At 40.8% G+C, this 24,110-nt stretch overlaps 1 protein-coding gene and 1 long non-coding RNA gene across 7 annotated transcripts; both read right to left on the reverse strand.

The window, feature by feature from the left end:
• Nucleotides 1-55: 55 nt before the first annotated feature.
• On the reverse strand, nt 56-9,644 carry LOC129821329 (uncharacterized protein C7orf57 homolog). Of its 4 annotated transcripts, none has more exons than XM_055878895.1 (9): nt 9,515-9,644; nt 9,242-9,294; nt 8,802-8,987; nt 7,598-7,706; nt 6,923-7,019; nt 6,261-6,340; nt 3,928-3,966; nt 943-1,043; nt 56-561 (listed from the first exon to the last, which is right to left on the reverse strand). In XM_055878895.1, the coding sequence occupies exons 2-9, from the start codon at nt 9,276-9,278 to the stop codon at nt 548-550; spliced, it is 663 nt and encodes a 220-aa protein (XP_055734870.1). In that variant the 5' UTR covers nt 9,279-9,294; nt 9,515-9,644; the 3' UTR covers nt 56-547. The 4 variants fall into 4 exon arrangements, with proteins under 4 accessions (XP_055734870.1, XP_055734871.1, XP_055734872.1 ...); XM_055878896.1 differs by having other exon boundaries at nt 8,811-8,987; nt 9,515-9,643; XM_055878897.1 differs by lacking the exon at nt 3,928-3,966 and having other exon boundaries at nt 9,515-9,643.
• A 10,811-nt stretch (nt 9,645-20,455) lies between these two features.
• LOC129821331 (uncharacterized) lies at nt 20,456-22,841 on the reverse strand. 3 transcript variants are annotated; one of them, XR_008754299.1, is made up of 8 exons: nt 22,749-22,841; nt 22,476-22,554; nt 22,252-22,356; nt 21,947-22,121; nt 21,519-21,847; nt 21,234-21,337; nt 21,077-21,165; nt 20,456-20,901 (listed from the first exon to the last, which is right to left on the reverse strand). It is a non-coding gene; the product is annotated as an uncharacterized LOC129821331 (long non-coding RNA). The 3 variants fall into 3 exon arrangements; XR_008754297.1 differs by having other exon boundaries at nt 21,519-22,121; XR_008754298.1 differs by having other exon boundaries at nt 21,519-22,145.
• Nucleotides 22,842-24,110: the final 1,269 nt, after the last annotated feature.

The following is a 24,110-nucleotide window of genomic DNA, read 5'->3' on the forward strand; positions in this document are numbered from 1 at the left end:
TGGTAATGAGTGCTTCATTGAGCTTCATTAAGCACACAGAGAGTGAGAACACATCCAATGTTTCCATGCACAACACATTTATTTTCTTTAAAACAAATCTTTATAGTAATCATAACGAGGCACAAAAAAAAAAAGATAACACTTCAAAACAGCAGGCATTTTTAGAGGAGCCCTTCTAAGCCATAGACACCTTTTTAAAAGTAAACCATCATTCCCCAAACTACAACAGACAAACAAGAGCATAGCTCAGGCTAGTACATTAGCTGTTATTAGTGTTACAGTGAAAATGCAGTTCATTAGCAACTTCAGGCACAGAACAGAGCAGGTCTGTGAGGGCAATCTAACAGAATCAAGTTTTGCAGTTGTGTATACTTCTTGGGACAAGCATAAACATGTAGCATGACAAGAGCGCCTTAACTCTGACTTGAACCAAAATGAACTGCTTTAATTGATCTATGAGCGGTTGTGAACAGGCAAAACCTGGTGAAGGAACGTTGTGGAGAAGAACATTGAGGAGTCAGTCGTGCGTCACTGCCTTTGCTCCTTTCTACTCCTTGGAACCTGCAGGAATACACACAAGTTAATTTGTGTGGGTGTTTTCCCCCCACACATTTTGATTTGCAGTCCCACCCCATGATCACGGATAGCAATGCAAGTCAGGATTTCCCCGACTGATTTATCAACAGGCATATCATCTTGTCTGAACGGAAACATCCATTGAAATTTTGCAACTCTACTTCGTTGTCCTTTCTGTAGATCTATACATTATGTAGATCTATACATGATTTATTGTAAAATAAATCTATATGACTTTATATACATTCAATATTTTATTAGTTAGTCTATGGGGCATGTGCTTCTGAGCAATGAGCAAAATTGCCAATTGAATTCAAATGAACTTGAAGTTCCAACATCAACCCACTGTCACGAACAGCTACTTACTTGATGAATGCGTATTTGGTGCCCCTTTCTGGTCCTCTAAATAGCCAAAGCTCAAGAGCGTAGACATGTTGACAGGGGTCGAATTCTGAGATTTCTGAGATCTGCAAGACCAAAAGGCAAGCATTTAAAACACAGCGGCGGGACAAAATGGGGCCTAAATAAAATGCGGAAAACAAAACATTGAGCTCTTGAACATTTCGAGCTAGTGGAGGGTTCATAACAACCATAAAAAACGTGGGAGAATCTGTCAGTTGATGGTAATATTGATATGGTGAGGGGGGAGTACACTAACAGCAAACACTGAATTTGGACCCTGAAAACACTTACCTCTAACAGATACAGTTGAACTAATACATGTTTTTGTACCCTACAAAATGGGTCAACAATATCTTCACATTTTAAAATGTCCTTTTATTCATTATGATTCGAATAATTTATTGACTGCGTAGACGTAGCCATCTCTGACATAACGCTGTACGCTTAAAAGGGACATCTCTGTAGGCCTATGTTTGACAGGTCAATGTCACAGGTCACTGACAGGTGGCAAATGTAAAAAACAACATTTGCACAATGACTTGCATTGCAGAGTAAAGACCACATTGGTGGCAAAAACAAAGTCAGGGGAGATCATGGCATCACACTATTTGAAGCTAGCGATCTGTTTGTTGATGTATTGGTTCATATAGCTAACTAAGCTGAACGCTTTGTGAGGACATCTGTTTTCTTTCATCAGTATTATTTGCAGACAGGCAAGTCTGGCATTGGCCCATAGTGTTAGAGGACCCATTTTTGCATGGACATTGCCATTAAGATCTTCCACCATGTTGAAGTAGTTAACTGGGTGGGGATTCCTATGAGCTGGGAGCGATCAGATAATGTTTAGAGCATTGTCTACTAGTGACTCATAACCCGCAGTCCCCTTTGTTTTATCCGTAGGGCGGTGATTCATAATCGCAGTCCCCTGAAGGGCGGGTAGGTGGCGGGTTGAATAAAGAGAAAACAATGCATTAGAAATCCCTAAATATATTTATTCTGCAGTTCCTGTCTATAGGCTACATTGAGGTTTTTGTTTCATTATTTTTATCTGCCATTAGTTGGTAAGCCTAAGCTTTAGCGCCTAACTGTACGCCCGCCACATACATGCCAATCGGCAAACGCTTTTGGGAACTTGGGAGATTTTTTTTTACGCCTGTCCGCTGAGGTAAAAAAGGACAATGTTGGAGTTTAATTCAATAAGTAGAAAAAAAAGCAGCGAAATGGAGAGTTGAAAATAAAGAGAAGGGAGGGCCAGAAAAGCAATGTTTGGGAAAGATTTGGTGAAGTGGTAAAAGAGGATGATAGCAGTGCCGACTACGTTGTGTGTGATGACTGTGATGCGTTAGACAAATTCGAGAGTCAAAAGACGGGGACTTCAAATATGGCACCTCAAGGGAATTGTAGCCAGATGGGTTAAATGGAATTGTAACCTAACTGAAAACTGACTGTACGTCTATGAGCTCTCACTTAGCCTAATATAATATAAACTCCTGCAGAATTTAGCACTTATTGCAGTAAAGTGATACACCAAATGTACATTTGGACTCTGGAACAGGAGTAGAGAAATGGGATTTATTTCTTTCAGCATCTTGAAATAATGAATGCGCGGTTAGGGAACGTCTGTAAAGATGCCATCTTTATCAGCGTCATAAAAGCTGATAGTATTCCAACCACATAAAATATGCATCCGAGACAAACTTAAATCGTATCAGAAACATGTTGGGTTGTTTTCACTGCTTTTAATTTCAAAATGATGTCATTTGGAAATTTTGCACGGAAAGCCTATCCTTTTTTTATATTTTTTATTATGCATTTTCTTCCAGTTCCTAAAAGTCTGCTGCACGAGAGAAGCAGAGATGAAAGGGGAACTTAACCGACGTCAACTAGATATAATTCATTGATTTGTTACATCGATGTCATAAATCACATTGATGATATTATTTCAGGGTTTATTTAATCGTCTAGGGCAGTAATGACTGAAGAAAAGCTGCATGTATCCAATTATAGACAAGTTAAAAAGCAGAAACATATCAAAAATAGGCTGAAAAAAAGAAATCCGGCACCCCGTCAAAAAAATCGTTACGTCATCACTGACTGTACATCACATTTTCTATCAGCCTATTTGCGGGTTAGGGTCCCAGATTTTCACTTTAACACATATAGTCGGGCGGTTGCGCATGGGTTATTAGGAATTGCAGGTGGGTCCCGGGTGAACAAACAGCTGACACATGCATCACTATTGTCTACTTCTTCAAGTTGGTTTAACTATGGTTTGTTAATGTCATCGCCATCTGGTGCCACAATAGATCAATGACAAGATTTGGTTCAGGTCGCCAGCAATGCAGGTGGTGGTAAATCACCATTATTAGCTTTGTGCTTTTTTCAAACACAAAAGAAGAACTGACTACTTCAAAATGGAGATGGCCTCAAATGGCGCTGCCCGTGCTGTTACAGACGCCATAATGGGACAAATAGAAAGACGAGCCCTTTAACTAACTCTATTCCTTGGCCACATCACATCGGCCTTATCCATTCTAAAAAAGTATGTGGCAGGAGTTTTGGGCAGCGCTATATTGCATGAGAACTAGGGAGGCCAGGTTCAAGACTACCACAACAAATATTGTCAGCACATTGAATCTGCAAGCTTCTGGAGAGACAAAGGTGCAATCTGGGATATTTGCGCCCGATTTTGGTCACCAAAATGAATGATATGAGGCCAATACCTATCGATTCTTGAATAATGTCAAAAGAAATTTGTATAGCATAACTTGCCTCATGAGCTTGTGAGTAAAACGGTCCCTTCATAACTCAAAATGGAATGTTGTTTTAATCCATTGTTTTTAAACAAATGCCTTTGTTAACAATATATGGCTTTAAACATTTTTAAAACTATATTGATGATACCATTGAATTGCATCCAAAGCGGTCTGTAAATGTTAAAATAGTTACATTTCTTCAGCCCCATCAATTGGTAGCGGGGCTGCTGGGCTGAAACACAAATACACCAAGAGTGTAGCTTTAATTAACACTCATAAACGGTTGCGCTTGGTAAATGACCCTACTTTTCACATTGCAATCTACGTTTCACATTTAATGCATAAAATGTTACCATGTGGCAACATACCATTTCTCTTCATCCACTTGCTTCCATGAATGAAGAAATAAAAAAAACACCATTGCACTTAACAAAGGGGGGGGGGGGGGGCTTACACTAGCCAATGATGTCATTTGATGAAGTCACATGACATGCAACTCTTCTCCAGATCACATGCTAGTGGGAAATACGGAAACTCTGAAATTTCTGACTTGCTAACTGGTTGAACGCAGCACTTGTAGAACTACAACTAGTTAGCAAGTCGGAAATTTCAGAGTTTGAACTAGCCGCGAAGGCAGAAATAGCTAGCTGCTACTGAAATGCCCCACAAATTGTTCTCATAAAACTGTGTGTACACATCTCCTTCAATAAAAAATGGAAACTCAATCTCGGGTGATAAACATTAAACCAAATTTTCCAAGTATTTGTTCTTAAGAAACGGATCAAATGCATTTGTTGCCAAATGTAAACAAGTGGGAGGGCCCTGGAAGTCATAGGCAAAAGACAGTGAAAATGGCATTTTCTGTCATTTTTAAGTAATATTGGCATGAGTCATATGATTTTAACGTATTTTTTGTAAAGATAAAATATGGCAAAACAATGTTTTTATATACGCATGGATAATACAGTACAATACTGCTTTAATAAATGTACAATATCATTAGTAAAAATATGGCCAGAGTGAATTATTTTTTCAAGATAACAATTTCAGAGAGTGTGGATGAATAAAAACAATAATTATAATTCAAATACCTCATTTATATTAGAAACCAACATTTATGATTTTTGTAGTTACCGTTGTCACACAGTGTTTCCATATCAATTTTTCATTTTAATTTTTTTATGGATTTAGTATTTGTATATTTAAGGCCATTTTATGTACGAAAAACTAATCATAGTTCTATCATAATGTGTGCAGTAATTGAGTACACTATTTTGTGGCGATATGCAGCTTAGACGAGACTTACATTTTTAAAGTTAGAAACAAACTATGTTCATCCTGTATAGGCCTAAGAGCTGACCTCTGTTCTATCAAAACCAGTAAGCGGCAACAAATTATATATTTTTCCCATATTACTTCAAACACTTTGTCACATTTTGTTTTTGAATGAACACAGAAATGCTGTTACCAGTTGTTTTTTTTCACATTACAAAACAGTACTTTATAATTATTTGTATTCTTACAGTACAAAGAATCCCATATCATTAACAATCAATAGGAATTACATACTGAAGTCATGTGTGTTTGACCTCTATTTCTATTTGACATGAACTATTTGAATGTAAATACACTAAACAAAAATATAAACGCAACATGTATAGTGTTAGTCCCATGTTTCATGAGCTGAAATAAAAGATCACATACATTTTCCATACAATGGGAACAATAAAAGGCCACTCTAAAATGTGCAGTTTTGTCATAACAACACAATGCCACACATCTCAAGTTTTGAAGGAGTGTGCAATTGGCATGCTGACTGCAGGAATGTCCACCAGAGCTGTTGCCAGAGAATTTAATGTTAATTTCTCTACCATAAGCCACCTCAAGTCATTTTAGAGAATTTGGCAGTATGTCCAACCGGCCTCACAACTACAGACCACGTGTAACCACGCCAGCCCAGGACCTCCACATCTCTTCAACTGCGGGATCATCTGAGACCAGCCACCCAGACAGCTGATGAAACTGAGGAGCATTTCTGTCTGTAATAAAGCTCTTTGGTGGGGAAAAACTCATTCTGATTGGCTGAGCCTGGCTCCACAGTGGGTAGGCCTATGCCCTCCTAGGGCCACCCATGGTTGCACCCCTGTCCAGTCATGTGAAATCCATAGATTAGGGCCTAATTTATTTATTTTAATTGACTGATTTCCTTATATGAACTGTAACTCATTAAAATCGTTTAAATTGTAGCGTTTATATTTTTGTACAGTATATATTTTTGTACAATATATATATATATATATATATATATATATATATATATATATATATATATATATATATATATATATATATTATATATATATATATATATATATATGACTGAATCTTTGAGCCTATAACAAAGAGTTACATCTTGTAAAGGTACCCAAGCTGTCTGGAGCTGCACTCTGCTGTGCTGTGAATGAAAAAGTATAACATTGCCATCTTGTGGATATATGGTGTAAATATTTCAATGGGGTCACTCACGTTTTCTTGAAATTGCCTGCTGCATCTTCATTCTTTCCTGATGCTAAGGACAAGTTCTCCATCTGGCTGTTGGGAGAGATCTGACAGCAAAAACAAAAAGTGTCTTGAATAGTCATTTATCATCTGGAATCACGTCAGGGTTGAACACGAGGTGAAACCCCCTATTTCAGTTGGCAACATCAGCTTCTATTGGACATACTAGGTCATTTTATTCTCTATCACTGCTACTGCAAGAGAGGAATCTGATAAATATAGAATAATTCAAATATGGTAAACGCTAGTGACAATTTGATGCTAATCAAATACATTTCAGCAACAAATGGGGACATAGCCAAAGATGGTGGTATAGTGGTTGGTTATAAGTTCACTAGATACGGTAGGTGTCGAGTCTGAGAACTCTATCCATTGTTAGCTAATATTTGTACTGAGTCAAAAACATGTAGCTTTTCATGATACTAGGCAGGTGATATAATGCTGTCAAAAGGGAAGTCAATGTCCAAAATAATCTAAACAGGTCTGTCTGCATACTGGACTTCGAAGACTTCAGAATAAACTATTAACTCAATTTATAGTAGCCCAATATGATATGAATGGGGAAATATTGTTACATTTGCTGGGTAGCGCATCATCAGAAGTTAAATTGCAAGGATTTCTCCATTCACCTTCTCTTTGTCATCAAAGTCCCTTTCCCAAGTTGACTTATTATCACTCCCAAAGGGAGCATTAGTTGACATGTAGTTTTGAAAGCTCTCAGTTGGGCTGGAAGAAAGACAAATTTACAAATGTCAAATAACCCATTATACTAATAATAGCCTTAGCCTGTATAACTGGGCTGCAATCAGCAGGACTCAATAGTGTGCAATGTTTGATACGTCAGAGACGGCGGATGTTCTGAAGGACTAGTTGAAGGATGTTTTGATAACAGTGGCCCAGAGGGTGAATGTGCATACAGTGCTCTGCATGAGTTTTGCGATATCAAATGGTAACCACGCCCATATTGATCAGCCCACACCCCACCACACCCACCAAACGGGAGCAAACATACAAATGCTGTTGAAGAACAGTGCGCACTGTTTGGCGGAAACGTGTCATTCAGTACAAACCGCCACGCAATGTAGCAAAACGTTTAACAAACTGAACACACCCCTGTTTTACAATAGGGTACATCAACCATATAACCTCAAACAAATATGAAATTTGGATGATCAATGCACACAATCCATCTTGGCCTGGCTAAGTAGCCATTAATTACTAACAAACGAACTTCACAAATAGATTCTTTTTTAATCCAGAGTAACCGTCATTATTCTCATCTTAATTTGCCTTTTTGGCTTTACCTTGCTTGCTCTTGAGCTTTTGGAGATCCAGAGAACCAATTTGGAGCTTTGTAAGATGACGCAGAATTAGGTTTGGTGTCCAAATTGGTCTCCTCGTGCCACAATAAACCTGTAAATGAATGAAAAGAACTTGGTTATCAATGTTGTACACTACAGTGGTTCCCAAACTGTGGGGTGTGCCCCAGGGATCAGCAAAGGGGGGGGGGGGGGGGGGGGGGGGCTTTTTAAAGGAAATCAGTCCCGGCAACTTACTCTTTAAAGTTGTAATAGTAGAATGCACAAGCCGTCATTTTGAAATTGGGTAGCGCATCATCAGTTTTCCTCTTGTCATGTCAGTCATTGCATACCTTAGGGACCTTTACTATCTATTGCATCTTAGCCACTTTATCACTGCTCATCCATATATTTTATACTTATATATTCTTACCCCATTCCTTTACTAGATTGGGTGTATTAGGTTTTGTTGTAGGATTTGTTAGATATTAGGTTTGGTTGTGGAATTGTTAGATATTACCTGTTACAAATACTGCTGCACTGTCGGATCTAGAAGCATAAGCATTTCACTACGCCCGCAATAACATCTGGTAAGCATGTGTACGTGACCAATAAAATTTGATTTGGAGCTATTTATAACTTGTCTAAATTGTGGGATGTTCCCTAATGCTGAAAGGGGGGCCTGAGTGGAAAAGTTTGGGAACCCCTGGTATACTTAAGCAATAACCCCTGGTTAAGCACAAGGGGGTGTGGTATACGGCCAATATACCTTGGATAAGGGCTGTTCTTATGCACGATGCAACGCAGTGCCGGATACAGCCCTTAGTCGTGGTATATTGACCATATACCACAAACCCCAGAGTTGCCTTGTTATTATAAACTGCTTACCAAGGTATTTATAGCAGTAACAATAAATATGTTTTGTCATATCCGTGGTATACTGTCTGATATACCACCGCTGTCAGACAATCAGAATTCAGGGCTCGAACCACCCAGTTTAGAATACTAGCTATTTGCTAGTTAACGATAAAAAAATGTTTTTAAAGTGTCTCGCTAGGCCATCCTTCCAAACTGGATGGGTATGTAATTTTACCTAGCTGCACTTTTTTACAGTCTATGAGCTAGACAGATAGCTAGCTATAACTTACTTCATTTCCACAGATGAAAGGGGAGATAATAATCTTTGTTATTTCTAGGTCAAACAGAATACCGTTTTTACCCCTCTGTCCTCCTTGTTTAGCCAGTTTAGTATAAGCAGAATCGGACTCATTGACTCCCGTACGGCGTCCTTTAGTCCTCTCCTCAGGACCATTGTTAGCATCGTCAGACATCCCAGGAATCTGCGAGGTCGGGGCAGCTTTTGTTGAATCATCATCACCATCACCATTGCCAACGCCTAAAATAAAAAAAACACACACAATTATAAAGGCTTTGCTTCAAGTTGTAGCTAGTTCGTTAGCTACTTCAACTAGCTAGCACCTTCACCTGGTAACGTTACATCTTAGATTCTTGTTAGAATTAGAGGTGTAACGTTAGCTAGCTAGCCAAGAGTCATATTCAGAGATATTAGCTAGGCCTTCACAGCTAACGGCGGTTAGCTACGTTAGCTAGCTAGTCAGCTTTGAACATTTGAAGACCAATTGTACTTGCCATGGTCGTTTTGTCGGCGATCTGTGTCAGTGTTCATGTCTACTGTTGTCTTTCTGTTGAAAAAAGAACGCAGTACATTGTCATCCTAGCGTACACTGCTGGTCAAATTGCTAGCTCGGTAGCTCGGTAAGGACGTTAGCTTAGCAATAAGGCGTTGCCAGCTAGCGTTAGCAGCTACCTATACATGTTCGTTTTAGTACATGAATGTAAGTGTAGTGTAGGTAGCTAGTAAGTTAATGTGATGTTGAAGCATCATTCCAAAACATTACTTACATTTCCAGCTATACTGCGTTTGCAAATCTGGACACCAGCAAAAATAGTGCGGAGAAGACCCGAGTATGGATTTCGAGCTAACTTGCAGGGAGTGACAAAACAAACGTCTGACTGTGCCGAGAGTTTTGTTACCATGGAAACAGGGCTGGAGCATTACTTTTTTAGGGATGCGTTCAATAACCTTTTTTCGTTAATGGGTTTAAAAACAGAAATTATGTGAAATTCATTTGAATCAGAGATGATATCTAGATTTAGTTTTTGACTGTTTATTAAATAAAAATAAAGATATTTAAATTATGAATAATCCACCAAACCCTTTATTTGCTACTTATTGTAGCCTATCCATAACCCACAGTATAGTTTAAAAAATATGTTCAAAATATATATATTTAAAAATAATAACAATATTTTATCTTCTGCTTTATTATTTGAATACCTTGTAATTAGACCTCTATTATGCCTAGTCTTAAAACATTAGGCAAATTTTCCATGAATGGGCTTGCAATGCAGAAAATGAAAACAACATATTTCCTCCCATCTCTATGGAAGCTCGTTCCTGCCACCAAAAAATGAAAATCTGACTACAGGTTATAAGATAGTAAGTCATTATTATGAGATAGTATGTCCTAATTATGAGATATGCAAGTCATATTTGTAAGATAGTAAGTCATTATTATGAGGTAGTAATTAATCATTATGAGCTAGATAGTCATAACTATGAGATAGTAAGTCATTATTATGAGATATGTGAGTCATAATTATGAGATACTAAGTCATAATAAGGAGATACTAAGTCATTATAATGAGATACATTTAGGCGATCTGTATCACATGAATTACATTTCCACATTTCCATTACATGAATCCAATGTGCACTTTGCATTGGGTCCTCAGCTTTCAAGGATAACCTTATGTATATCCTATAGTCAATCACGTGTGTGTGTGTGTGTGTGTGTGTGTGTGTGTGTGTGTGTGTGTGTGTGTGTGTGTGTGCGTGTGTGCGTGCGTGTGTGCGTGCGTGTGTGCGTGTGTGTGTGTGTGTGCGTGTGTGCGTGCGTGTGTGCGTGTGTGTGTGTGTGTGTGTGTGTGTGTGTGTGTGTGTGTGTGAGAGAGAGAGAAAGAGAGAGAGAGAAGGTTTGTTGTGATATTGTTCCATATTAATGGATTGGAGCGTTTTGTTGATGTGAGTTGGTGTCTGTTTGATGACATCTGGTTGACATCAGATTTAATTACAGACATGCTCCAGAACATTGGCGACTACTAAGTGTATTCTAAACATCCCGCTTTGGGCTGGATGTGTCAATGTGTAGCTCATACATGCATAATCTCTGAGCAGAATTATTGTTTTACCCCAATTAACCACGAAATCCCTAGTTTGAAATCAACAGTTTTTCTGGAAGCTGTGCTGCGCTAGTCTGAGTACCAGTCTCTTTAGCTAATCCATTCCGTGTACTCCATGTCATGTGCCAAACAGACTGGCCTTTCTGACATCTTCAAATATGAACATCATATCATTAATGTGCTCGAAGAGAACAGAGAATTTAAACCTGACTCAATCACCCTCACAGCTATCCTCCAATCACAACGATTATGCAAATATTGGAACTCAATCACTTTTTTTCTCCACAGAACATGTTGGTATCCGGTTGCTCAGGATCTGTTTTTTGTTTGTCTAGATGAAACCAGTTTGTAAAAAGTTGCTTGATTTTAAGCCTCAAAATACACCTTGCCAAGCTAACAGCTAAATGTTTGTTTTTGACTATGTTATACATTTTCATTATATTTTTCGAATGCTCCACATGTTGTCATGGAAAAAATGAAAGTTATTTCCAACAACCAATGAGCAACTCTGCTGTAAATCCAGCACACATTGAATGTTTCGATTGCTGAAAGGCCAGTCATTGACAAGGAGAGGCAAGTGGAATGTTAGCTAAAGATAGAGACTGGTACTCAGACTAGTGCTGCGCAATTTCCCCTACAGTTTTATCCACTCCAAATCAAATCAAATCAAAGTTTATTCATCACTTGCGCCGAATACAACAGGTGAAATGCTTACTTACAATCCCTAACCAACAGTGCAATTTTTAAGTAAAAAATAGGTATTAGGTAAGCAATAGATGAGTAAAGAAATAAAATTTAAAAAATAAAATGACAGTAGTGAGGCTATATACAGGTGGTACCGGTACAGAGTCAATGTGCCGGGGCAACGGTTAGTCTGGCTAATTTGGGTAATATGTACATGTAGGTAATAGTTAAAGTGACTATGCATAGATGATAAACAGAGAGTAGCAGCAGCGTAAAATAGTGGTTGGCGGAGGGGGCGGGGGACACATACACATGATGCAAATAATCCGGGTGGCCATTTAATTACCTGTTCAGGAATCTTATGGCTTGGGAGTAAAAGCTGTTGAGGAGCCTTTTGGTCCTTGACTTAGTACTGCTTGGCTTGCAGTAGCAAAGAGAAAAGTCTATGACTGGGGTGGCTGGGGTCTTTGACGATTTTTAGGGCCTTCCTCTGACACTGCCTGGTGTAGAGGTCCTGGATGGCAGGCAGCTTAGCCCAAGTGATGTACTGGGCCGTACGCACTACCCTCTGTAGTGCCTTTCGGTCGGAGGCCGAGCAGTTGCCGTACCAAGCAGTGATGCAACCAGTCAGGATTCTCTCGATGTTACAGCTACAGAACCTTTTGACGATCTGAGGACCCATGCCAAATCTTTTCAGTCTCCTGAGGGGGAAAAGGTTTTGTCATGTCCTTTTCACGACTGTCTTTGTGTGTTTGGACCATTCTAGTTTGTTGGTGATGTGGACAGCAAGGAACTTGAAGCTATGATCAGGCCTACCACTGTTGTGTTGTCTGCAAACTTAATTATGATGTTGGAGTCGTGCCTGGCCATACAGTCATGGGTGAACAGGGAGTACAGGAGGGGACTGAGCACGCACCCCTGTGTTGAGGATCAGTGTGGCAGATGTGCTGGTACCTACCCTCACCACCTGGGGGCGGCCCATCAGGAAGTCCAGGATCCAGTTGCAGAGGGAGGTGTTTAGTCCCAGGATCCTTAGCTTAGTGATGAGCTTTGAGGGCACTATGGTGTTGAACGCTGAGCTGTAGTCAATGAATAGCATTCTCACGTAGGTGTTCCTTTTGTTCAGGTGGGAAAGGGCAGTGTGGAGTGCAATAGAGATTGCATCATCTGTGGATCTGTTTGGGCGGTATGCAAATTGGAGTAGGTCTAGGGTTTCTGGGATAATGGTGTTAATGTGGGCCATTACCAGCCTTTCAAAGCACTTCATGGCTACAGACGTGAATGCTACGGGTCTGTAGTCATTTAGGCAGGTTACCTTAGTGCTCTTTGGCACAGGGACTATGGTGTTCTGCTTGACCCGTGTTGGTATAAAGACTCAGTCAGGGACATGTTGAAAATGTCAGTGAAGACACCTGCCAGTTGGTCAGCACATGCTCGGAGCACACGTGCTGGTAATTTGTCCTACCCAGCGGTCTTGTGAATGTTGACCTGTTTGAAGGTCTTACTCACGTCGGCTACGGAGAGCGTAATCACACAGCTGTCTGGAACAGCTGTTGCTCTCATGCATGCCTCAGTGTTGCTTGCCTCGAAGCGAGCAGAGAAGTGATTTAGCTCGTCTGGTAGGCTCTGGTAGGCTCGTGTCACTTTGTAGTCTGTAATAGTTTGCAGGCCCTGTCACATCCGACGAGTGTCGGAGCCGGTGTAGTACGATTCAATCTTAGTCCTGTATTGGGGCTTTGCCTGTTTGATGGTTCGTCGGAGGGCATAGCAGGATTTCTTATAAGCTTCCGGGTTAGAGTCCTGCATCTTGAAAGCGGTAGCTCTACCCTTTAGCTCAGTGCGAATGTTGACTGTAATCCATGGCTTCTGGTTGGGGTATGTATGTACAGCAGTGGCGTGCCGTGGGCCTGGGGCCTGGGCCTTCAGTGAGGTACTACACAGTCCCACCCGAATTAATCCACCTCTTATTACCAACATTATGATGCCATGGCTCTAGACACTATACATTTAGACAGAAACGCAGTATAACCAGGCGTTGCGTCACCTTGAAATTGACAAATTGAATCTTTTCAATATTTCCCTTCACCTTTTCATTGTGCAGCTCCGTTACCCTGCGCGCTTGTTCGTTGAGCTGTAGATCCACTCCGGTGTCCCCAAAAGTTTTCAAAAGCTCCATTGCTTGTAAGTGCCCAGCCGTACTGTGATGTCTCGTTGCTGCCTTGGTTAGACAACTCAAGTTTGCAAAGCCAGTGTGGCTCCAAACACCAAATCGATCACTTGCAAATAATATGCATTCCCAGCAGTACAGTTTGCAGTGCTTCTTGGAGCCATTGATAGCGCTCGTAGTTGGAACCCCTTTCCCGCCTGTGACAGGCTTTGTAGCGTTGGCGTCGGGCGACCTCTCCTTACAATGTCTAACTTTTCTTGAAAAGTTCGTCTTGAGAATGGCGTTATAATTATATCCTCGACCAAATCGATATCTTCTCCTCCTTCCGCCATTGTGGGTTGAAAAAACAACTTAGTAGTACGTGAATTAATTTGTTTATCAAATTTAGTTTCCTAGATCTGCATAGACCTGCCCATAGGACCTGCCTCTCAATATTGGTAATCCAATCAAAAGACGTGCACGCACTACGCCTGCTAGCTGGCTCCTGTGTAACACTGGAGCCAGCCAGCAGGCGTACAATAGCCAACTCTAAAGCTGATTGGTTGACACTAAATTTTCATTTCCATTCACTATAAGCTACAAGCGCCTGCACTGTTGATTCTGAAGGCCTGAGGGCAGATTTTAGACCCCTGGCAACACATGATGGCTGAATATGATTGGATAAAAGATCTAACATAAAGACCAGCCCTCCAAATCTCAAACTGGGGCTGGAAGCAGTGCAACCAAGAGGAAAGCTATGAAATGAAGAGTATAACTCTTACTCTGGGGAATAATTTAATACATATTTGTGGGAAAATATATTTAAAAAAAAATTATATTCTGATGATGTTTAGGCCAGCAGAGAAGTCCTTGCTGGCCCTGACGGCCCACCACTGATATACAGTCACTGTGGGAACAACGTCCTCAATGCACTTATTGATAAAGCCAGTGACTGATGTGCGGTTTCCTGTTTGCTTATTTCCTTATACAGCTGACTCAGTGCGGTCTTAGTGCCAGCATCCGTCTGTGGTGGTAAATAAACAGGCGCAATTTTTTAAAATGAAAACTCTCTTGGCAAATAGTATGGTCAGCAGCTTATCATGAGATACTCTACTTCAGGCGAGCCAAATCAAGAGACTTCCTTAGATTTCGTGCACCAGCTGTTGTTTACAAATATACACAGATAGCCCCCCCTCGTCTTATCGGAGTGTGCTGTTCTATCTAGCCGGTGCAGCGTATATCCTGCTGAATGTTTTCCATGTCGTCATTCAGCCACGATTCGGTGAAACATAAGATATTACAGTTTTTGATGCCCCATTGGTAGGATATTCGTGATCGTACCTCGTAACATCAGGCTGTGCTCAAAAAAACAATGGCAGACGGAAGGGAGGGTGGTGCGGCAGCTGCCGCTTCTCATACAGATGCTGTTATTTCATCTAAAACATCAGGTGTACGCCGACCCCAGCTAAGTAACTCATGCAAAGATTTAAAGTGCAATTATGTGTTTTATTTCCAGTACATTGCCATGATTGTCAGTTATGTAGCTGCTCTTCTGATAATCTCAGTGCGTCTTTGCTGGGATGACACAATCAATCTACTACCGGAGAATATCACCGTTCCACGGGAGCGGCCAGTACACAGCATACCATAATGTTCTGAATAATGGCCAAGTCTACCTCGCTCCTTATTCCACTGAACCGCTTAGGCGTAACATACACAAGGGCAAAATTTATCGGAAACTGTTAAACTACCTGTTCACTACTCTCCTGCAACTCAACCCTGGGCCTAACATCACTGAGCCAGCCTCAACCCTGGGCCTAACATCACCGAGCCAGCGAGCAGTGGATGGCCTCGTCCACTGATCGTCGCCGCTGCGGAAGTGGGTGAGTGCTATGGTCCCATGGTTTCTCTCGACTCACCCGGCTTCAGGAGGGAATTTGACTCTTCAAACATATCCAAGTCACCATATGCGATCCCTGACTGCTTCTGGTACGCAAGTTGTTTTAATTAGTTCCCCGCATCCAGTGCAAGCGGGAGGGATAGTTAATTGCACTATCGAACTGCCTCTAATCAAAATGAAATAAAAACACTGTCAGATAACACAAAAAATGTAACTTTTTTCAATGTGTCAATCCCTCTCGAGTCATCTGGGATCCACAAGCTAAGCCCAATGGACTACTAGGGGGGCACTTGAACATTCGTAGTGTCATTCCAAAAAGTGATCAAGTTCAAAATCTTCTCACAGACTCCAAACTTGACTTCCTCTGCCTTTCAGAGACATGGCTCCAAAAAAACTCTCCATATGCTGCTTTGATTGTGCCTGGCTACAATGTTTTCAGGAGAGACAGGACTGAAGGAAGTGGAGGGGGTCTGATGATTTACATTAAAGAACATATCCGACGTAAACAAATTGAGTGGTCATGTGATAATGGACCAGAATGTATTGGCCTGAACGTTACACTGTCTCTCCAAATGTATTTTACCCTTATTGGAATGAATAGACCACCTTCCACCAAAAGTGTGTTTTTTATCAATTTAATAACATGCCTAGGGAATGTGATTTTGGGAAAGAGGTCATCTTAATGGGAGATTTTAACATGAATTATGAAGACAAGTCTTGTAGGAAAACCCTCAAACGGATTACTTATACCTTTGACCTTACACAGCTAGATAAATGGCCAACCACGGTGACTTGTTGCTCGAAAACACAGATTGATTTGGTGTTCAGTAATAAACCAGAGAGAGTGACTAAATCATTCAATATGGTTACTGAGCTATCTGATCATAATCTAACACTTATAGCCAGAAAGCTGTCTAAGAGCAGGTTTAACCTCTCTACTGTTAGAAAGCAGGATCAACTAAGAATACCTAAGAGTGAATTAAATTATTTTGAAAACGCAATTAAGGGAATTAACTGGAATGATCTCTTGTCCTATACAGACGTGGAAGCTGATAGTCAGGTTTTTCTATCCACAATCTAGACTACAATAAATGGCTTCCTAAAGAAAATCAAATCCAAACCTGGCCAAAAGAGCACTCTTCCTTGGCTAAATGGAGAAATCTGGAAATTGATGAAAGAACGAGATTATGCTCTAAAAACAGCCCTGAAATCCAAATTAGAGCATGATAGATGTAGGTTTACCATGTTGAGAAATAAGGTGATGAAAGAAATCAGACAGGCCAAGGCAAACTTTTTTATTAACATAATTAGTGAAGCAAAGGGAAATTATAAATTGATCTGGGAGAATCTAAAAAAGTTAACAGGGAAAGACCATAGTAACATTGCAAAAAGACTAGAAGTCATGGTGAATAACAATCTAACACAGGATGCAGTCGAAATAGCAATAGCCTTCAATTCCTACTTTATTGACTCTGTCTGGGTACTGACACAGAACCCCTCCACTGGTTTCTTGGGCTCAGTCCTAGTGAATGACGCTCAAACTGTCTTCATCATAAGGGAGGTTTCTGAGTCAAAGGTGAACAGGGTGATTAGCTCACTAAATAACTCTAAAGCCAAAGATGTGTTTGGGCTGGACTCTACCTTTCTTAAAAACTACAAAGAGTCACTCACTGGCCCCATTACTAAGGTCACCAACACATCTATTCGTCAGGGGGTGTTTCCAAGGGTATGGAAGTCGGCCATAATAATGTCCATCTTTAAATCGGGTGACCCTGCTGACGTGAGTAACTACAGGCCCATTAGTATACTACCTGTGGTTTTGAAGGTTGTTGAAAAGTGTGTAGCAACTGATTGCCCACCTCAACAACAGCCCCTTCACATTACACTCCATGCAGTTTGGCTTCAGAGCGAAACACTCCACAGAAACGGCCAACTGTTTTCTTCTGGAAAATGTGAAGTCCAAGGGGGCGTTGTTGTGGCTGTGTTTCTGGACCTAAGGAGGGCTTTTGATACTGTTAACCATGAGGTTCTCATCACAAAATTGTCCAAGTTCAACTTTTCCCCCGATGCCTTGAGGTGGATGAAATCATACCTTGAAGGCAGAACTCAGTGTGTCAGAATGAGCAATGAGCTGTTGCCCACTCTTAGCTATGATGTGGGCGTGCCCCAAGGGTCAATACTGGCGCCCCTAATGTTCAGCCAGTACATTCATGATCTGCCTTCTGTCTATACTAGGTCTGAAGTTCAAATGCATGCAGATGATACAGTGATATATGTGCATGCAAAGAGCAAACAACAAGCTGCACAAGAACTCACTACTGTAATGGTCCAGCTTACAAAGTGGCTCAGTGACTCATGTTTGCATCTCAATGTGAAAAAAACTGTCTGCATGTTCTTCACAAAGAGGACAACTGATGCTACTGAGCCAGATGTCTATGTGTCGGGGAGAAGCTCCAGATGGTATCTGATTTTAAGTACCTTGGCATCATACTTGATTCCAACCTCTCTTTTAAAAAGCAGGTGAAAAAGGTAATTCAAATAACCAAATTCAAACTAGCTAATATACGATTTTTATGAAATTGTTTGACTAGAGGTAGCAAAACTGTACTTCAAATCTATGATACTCCCCCACTTAACATACTGCTTGACTAGTTGGGCCCAAGCTTGCTGTACAACATTAAAACCCAATCAGTCTGTCTACAAACAGGCTCTCAAAGTGCTTGAAAGGAAGCCCAATAGCCATCATCACTGTTACATCCTCAGAAAGCATGAGCTCATGAGTTGGGAAAATCTTGTGCAATACACCGACGCATGTCTTGTATTTAAGATTCTAAATGGCCTGGCTCCCCCTCCACTCAGTACTTTTGTTAAACAGAAAACCCAAACAAATGGCAGCAGATCCACAAGGTCTGACATGGGAGGTGACTGTACAGTTCCCTTAAGGAAAAGCACCTTTAGTCAATTTGCTTTCTCTGTGAGAGCTTCCCATGTCTGGAATACACTGCCATCAGACACATAACTGCACCACCTATCACACTTTCACAAAAAACATGAAGACATGGCTAAAGGTCAATCAGATTTGTGAACATAATCCCTAGCTGTGCATTGCCGCTTTCCATGTTGTCTGTTGTCTGTAGCTTGTGAGGTGTGGAAACACTTTGTTGCTTTTATGGATTTTGTCTTGCTTTTATGGATTTTGTCTTGATTTTGTCTTTTGTACTATGTTGCTCTGTCTGCATGCGCTGTCTTCCTTGTCCTATGTTGCTCTGTGTGTGCTCACTGCTTATTGATTGTCTGTATTGTAATTGTTTTTAATAACCTGCCCAGGGACTGCGGTTGAAAATTAGCTGGTTGGATAAAAACGGCACTTTTACTGAAACGTTGGTTAATGTGCACTGTTCCTGTAAAAAAATTAAATAAACTCAAACTCAATATTGATGGTAAGGGCAGATTTCCCACTCGCCATCGGCAGATTCTTACGAGGCACCCCGCCCTGTGTCCTCTATACCTGCGTCTCTTTCTCTTGCCAATGACGAGGATTTCGGCTTTGTCGGGTGTCTGAAATACATCCTGTGCGTCCTGCTTGTTGAAGAAAAAAATCTTTGTCTAATCCGAGGTGAGTGATCGCTGTCCTGATATCCAGAAGCTGTTTTTTGCCGTAAGATACGGTAGCAGAAACATGATGTACAAACTAAGTCACAAATAACTTGAAAAACCACCACATAATAGCACAATTGGTTAGACACCCATAAAACGGCTGCCATTTCTTCAGGCGCCATCTCTTTTTCAAATCAACACCCTAGCTGATTTGGAAAGGCACACACCTGTCTATACAAGGTCCCAAAGATGACAGTGCATGTCAGAGAAAAAACCAAGCCATGAGGTCGAAGGAATTGTCCGTAGAGCTCTGAGACAGGATTGTATCAAGGCACAGAAAAATAAATGTCTGCAGCATTGAAGGTCCCCAAGAACACAGTGAGAAACAGGATTCTCTGGTCTGATGAAACCAATGTTGAACTCTTTGGCCTGATTGCGAAGCGTCATGACTGGAGGAAACTTGGCACCATCCCTACGGTGAAGCATGTTGGTGGCAGGATCATGCTGTGGGGATGTTTTTCAGCAGGAGGGACTGGGAGACTAGTCAGGATCGAGGCAAAGATGAATGGAGCAATGTACAGAGAGATCCTTGATGAAAACCTGCTCGAGAGCACTTAGGTCCTCAGACCGGGGCTAAGGTTCACCTTCCAACAGGACAATGAACCTAAGCACACAGCCAAGACAACGCAGGAGTGACTTCGGGACAAGTCTCTGAAAGTCCTTGAGTGGCCCAGCCAGAGCCCGGACTTGAACCCGATCAAATATTTCTGGAGATACCTGAAAATAGCTGTGCAGCAACGCTCCCCATCCAACCTGACAGATCTTGAGAGGATCTGCAGAGAAGAACGGGAGAAACTCCCCAAATACAGGTGTGCCCAGCTTGTAGTGTCATACCCAAGAAGACTCGAGGCTGTAATGACTGCCAAAGGTGCATCAACAAAGTACTGAGTAAAGGGTCTGAATTCTTAAGTAAATGTGACATTTCCGTTTTAAAAAAAGAAATTAGCAGACATTTCTGAAAACCTGTTTTTCTTTGTTATTATGGGGTATTGTGTGTAGATTGACGAGGGGAAAAAACGGTTTAATACATTTACGAATTAGGCTGTAACCTAATAAAATGTGGAAAAAGTCAAGGGGTCTGAATAGTTTCTGAAGGCACTGTATATGTATCTATTGTAGGTCCTAGGATACAACAATGAATAATGTGGAATAAAGAAATGCCACCAAAGGATACCTTACAACTTACAATAATTAACACCTTGTGAAACAGCTGTGAAAACCAACCTGCCAATATTTAAGATTTTAATACATAAACATTGATATTTTTTCAGTACAGTTGTGTCATGAATACATTTTCACAGATTTTTTGCACACATGGCAATCATAGACTAAAATACTGAATTCTGTTGTGTAGAATATAGAGGAGGTGGTTGCTGTGTGGGTCGGAGTTTCCGCCTGTCACTTCTTCTTAACAGGCAGCCAATCGCGGAATGGGGACTTGAAGTGGGAGACTGCAAAGTCCAGGTACTGCCGCGCTCTTTGTTCTGAGTGTTTGCAGTGCTAGTGTTTTTAGGTAATCTGTGTATCTCACATATTATGTGCCCAGTATGATAGAGCAAGAAAACGTTTAATCGGACAATGACAATAACCGTAGCTGTAGATTATGTAATGAAAAGTTGAAGGGTTGTTGTTAATGGAGGACATCAGGTAGATCCACATCTGGGTGTTGGGGAGAACATTAGGTCGTGGAGAACAGGAGAAGATTTATAGGGAAATGGGTAGGAGACGTAAACAAGCAAACACACAGGTTACACTTTACTGTGAGAAAATATGATGGATTAGTGCAGTGTTATAAGATATGTACTTTTAAACAATTTTGGAAGATATAGCCTACCTCAAGCTGGTCCCCCTCCGACTCAGAGCACAGAGAATCAGACTGTTCCATACGCACTTGCTCTGGTGAGGCTTGGACAGTCGATGGTCCTAAAGTCATAAGCTCAGCATAACTACCATTTCTTGCGTTCTCAAATGTCAACCAATGCTTAACATACTTTGTCTATTGGGCTTCACTGAAGTATAGGCTGTCAGGGCTTTCAGTGGTCAACCTTCCAACTGCTCCTACTGGGGAAGATTGTTGGCTTCCACCAAGGTAACTCTAGGAAGAGAAAAAATATCAGTGTTATGGAATCTAAAACTAGTTTCAGGATATTTTGTGTGCAAATGCAAATAGTTATTATCTGAGATGTTTAATATTCACTTTAACAGATGGTGAACCCAGCTAGGAGCAAAAGAGCAGCGAGGTTTCCTAGGTCTCGCCTTCCTTTTGTCCTTCTTACATTTTTGCCTGAATGTCATAGCACTTGGTCCCCTTCTTGATTCTGCTCCGGTAGCTCTCCTTCTGTTTCTCCTGTGCCGTGTCGATATTCAGTTTCACCTTGATTGATAACAGGAATACATGCAATTATAGTTCATTTTACAAATACATTTCTTACATATCTCTTGGAGGGCCAGAAAATGAATTAACACCGGATAATATTTTTTTTCCTGGTCAAAAACCACCACGTCCTTCTCAGTCCGTGTCTGAAGGTGGTCCTCGAAGGCGTTCTGATCTGGTTTATCAACTTCCACCACATCAGATGGGGTTTCAGTGATCTGAAAGTACGTTCTACAAAAATAGCAATAGACAAACAACAACACTAAGTCAATCACAAATTTGAAAGACTACAGTAAATGTAATAATTATATCTACAATTGCATTGTTTACCTTAGTCAACAGCTGCGGTTCCTTCCGTACTCGGTGGAGGCCTGGAGGCTGATGTTGTGTGCAAAGAGAATTACCTTCGGGTTGTTCTCCCACCGTTCCTGGTACCTGTCAAGGGACTTGCCCTTGAGGGTCTTGAGGGTCTGGTTGGGCCATTCACCAAACCTGGAGGAGGGGGCTAGGAAAGCGATATCTATTGACACTGTAAGATATTGAAATATGTCTGATTATGTACCATGGAAAAACAAATTGTAAAAAATAAATAAAACAAACCATTAGTGATAGAATATAACCTATAACATCCGTACCATGTTCAAGCGCTCATGACCTTGGTCACTCAAGATGACCTCAGGAGAACCGTGGGTGTTGAAGATGTCCATCATCGCCTTGGAGATGGCCTCGCCAGTCTTGTCCTTGATGGGTATCATACAAAAAAACACATTTTTGGTTCCAAGCACCCTTTTTGATGGGTTACAGAAGGGAATTTAAGGTTAAACACGTTCTCTTCTTTTACTGAATGGGTACCACCCACTTGGTAAAGTGATCGGTCTCCGTCAGACACCAGCTGTTGACATTCCTTGATTTTGTGAAGTGTCTGATGAGGTCCACCCCTAACATTTAAAGTGTTAGAGAGAAGATTACTTTATTCTTACATGTATCGGTGTCATCCAGTATGCAGATTTTCATATTTGTAAGGATACTGACACACACACACACACTCTATAATATTGAACTCTACTGTGGTCAAATAAAGCAACCATTACAAAACAGCTTATCAGGGCAAAATTTGAATTGGGACAATTACCGATCAAGTGCCATGGTGAAGCAACTTTGATGGGCTTCAGCTCCGGGGCCACAGTCTTCACCCCCTCAAACTTCTAGCAGGTTAGACAGGGTACTGACCTTTAAGCAAAAAGTGACAAATTGAGACATTGCGTGCTCTCTGATATGACATTCATTGAAATCATAATAATTTCATATATGACAGAATGAGATTGATAAACAAAAGCTTATTTCACTTGCCCAGCTGTCCACCTCCTTGACAATTCCTCATGAGAAGAAGTGTAGGTTGATTTTAGCAATCATGGGCTTCACTCCGAAGTGGCCAGCATGCATCTCGGTCAGCACGGCCTCCTTCTCCTCCTTAGTAAAAATCACCATCCTGTGTGGCTGGCCATCCTTCCCCCATAGGTACGTGTGATTGCCTAACAAGTTGGAATAGACGAGTTGTTGAAATACCCAAGTCTAAGTACATTTGCACTGCTATGGCACTTTTTGGTAAAGGGACACTATTTGTAATGACAGTCCCTAAATGAGATTTGGATGGTGGGCCCCCTACCTCGTGGAAAATACACGAATTACCTGCCTTTCTACACATATTGCCATGATTTATGACATGTTAATGATTTTGAATGAGAGTGACTAACAACATCAATGGGGGCTCCCTGGAGGTAAGGGCACCTGGGCACGTGCCCTGCATGCCCGGTTGGTATTCGGACGTTATTAATACAAGTTTTGATAGCTGGCTAGACTAACTTAACAGTATAACAATTGTTAGCTGACATGGCTAATTGAGTGACTGTCTGACATAACAAGAGAAAAACGGTTGATGCACAACAACATTTCTAAATTGCACCTTGAGTATCTTACTATTCTAAATCACAACAGTAAATTGAGACCCCGACTGAGTTCCAAAAAATGATTATGCTCAGGTAAAACAATTCGGCAAATCTATATTTCCAAGTCATATTCTTGAAGATCAAGGGGTATTGCTTTAATTGGAATGACTAGAAATCTGACAGACCTTGGTTTTTAACGTAACGATATAGCCTAATCGTATTATTATCTGTAGTACAAGCAATGGGTTATAAGAAGCCTACATAATCAACCCATAAAGTAAAATGCAACATCCATTACAGGCGAGCTATGTAAACTCTGATATTGATTTATCCTGCAATAGATGTCGTTCAATTGGTAATATTAATTTTGCCTTCTTCTAATGCCTCTTATAGGGAAAGTAATCTAAAAGTAACGGAAAGTAATCAGATTACGTTACTGAGTTTGGGCATTAAAAAAATTATGTTACTGATTACAATTTTGGAAGGGTAACTAATAACTGTAACAGATTACAACCTACCCAACCCTGCTTACTATCTCATAACTGGTA

Source organism: Salvelinus fontinalis, chromosome 23 (genome assembly GCF_029448725.1).
Source record: "Salvelinus fontinalis isolate EN_2023a chromosome 23, ASM2944872v1, whole genome shotgun sequence".
Lineage (NCBI taxonomy): Eukaryota > Metazoa > Chordata > Actinopteri > Salmoniformes > Salmonidae > Salvelinus > Salvelinus fontinalis.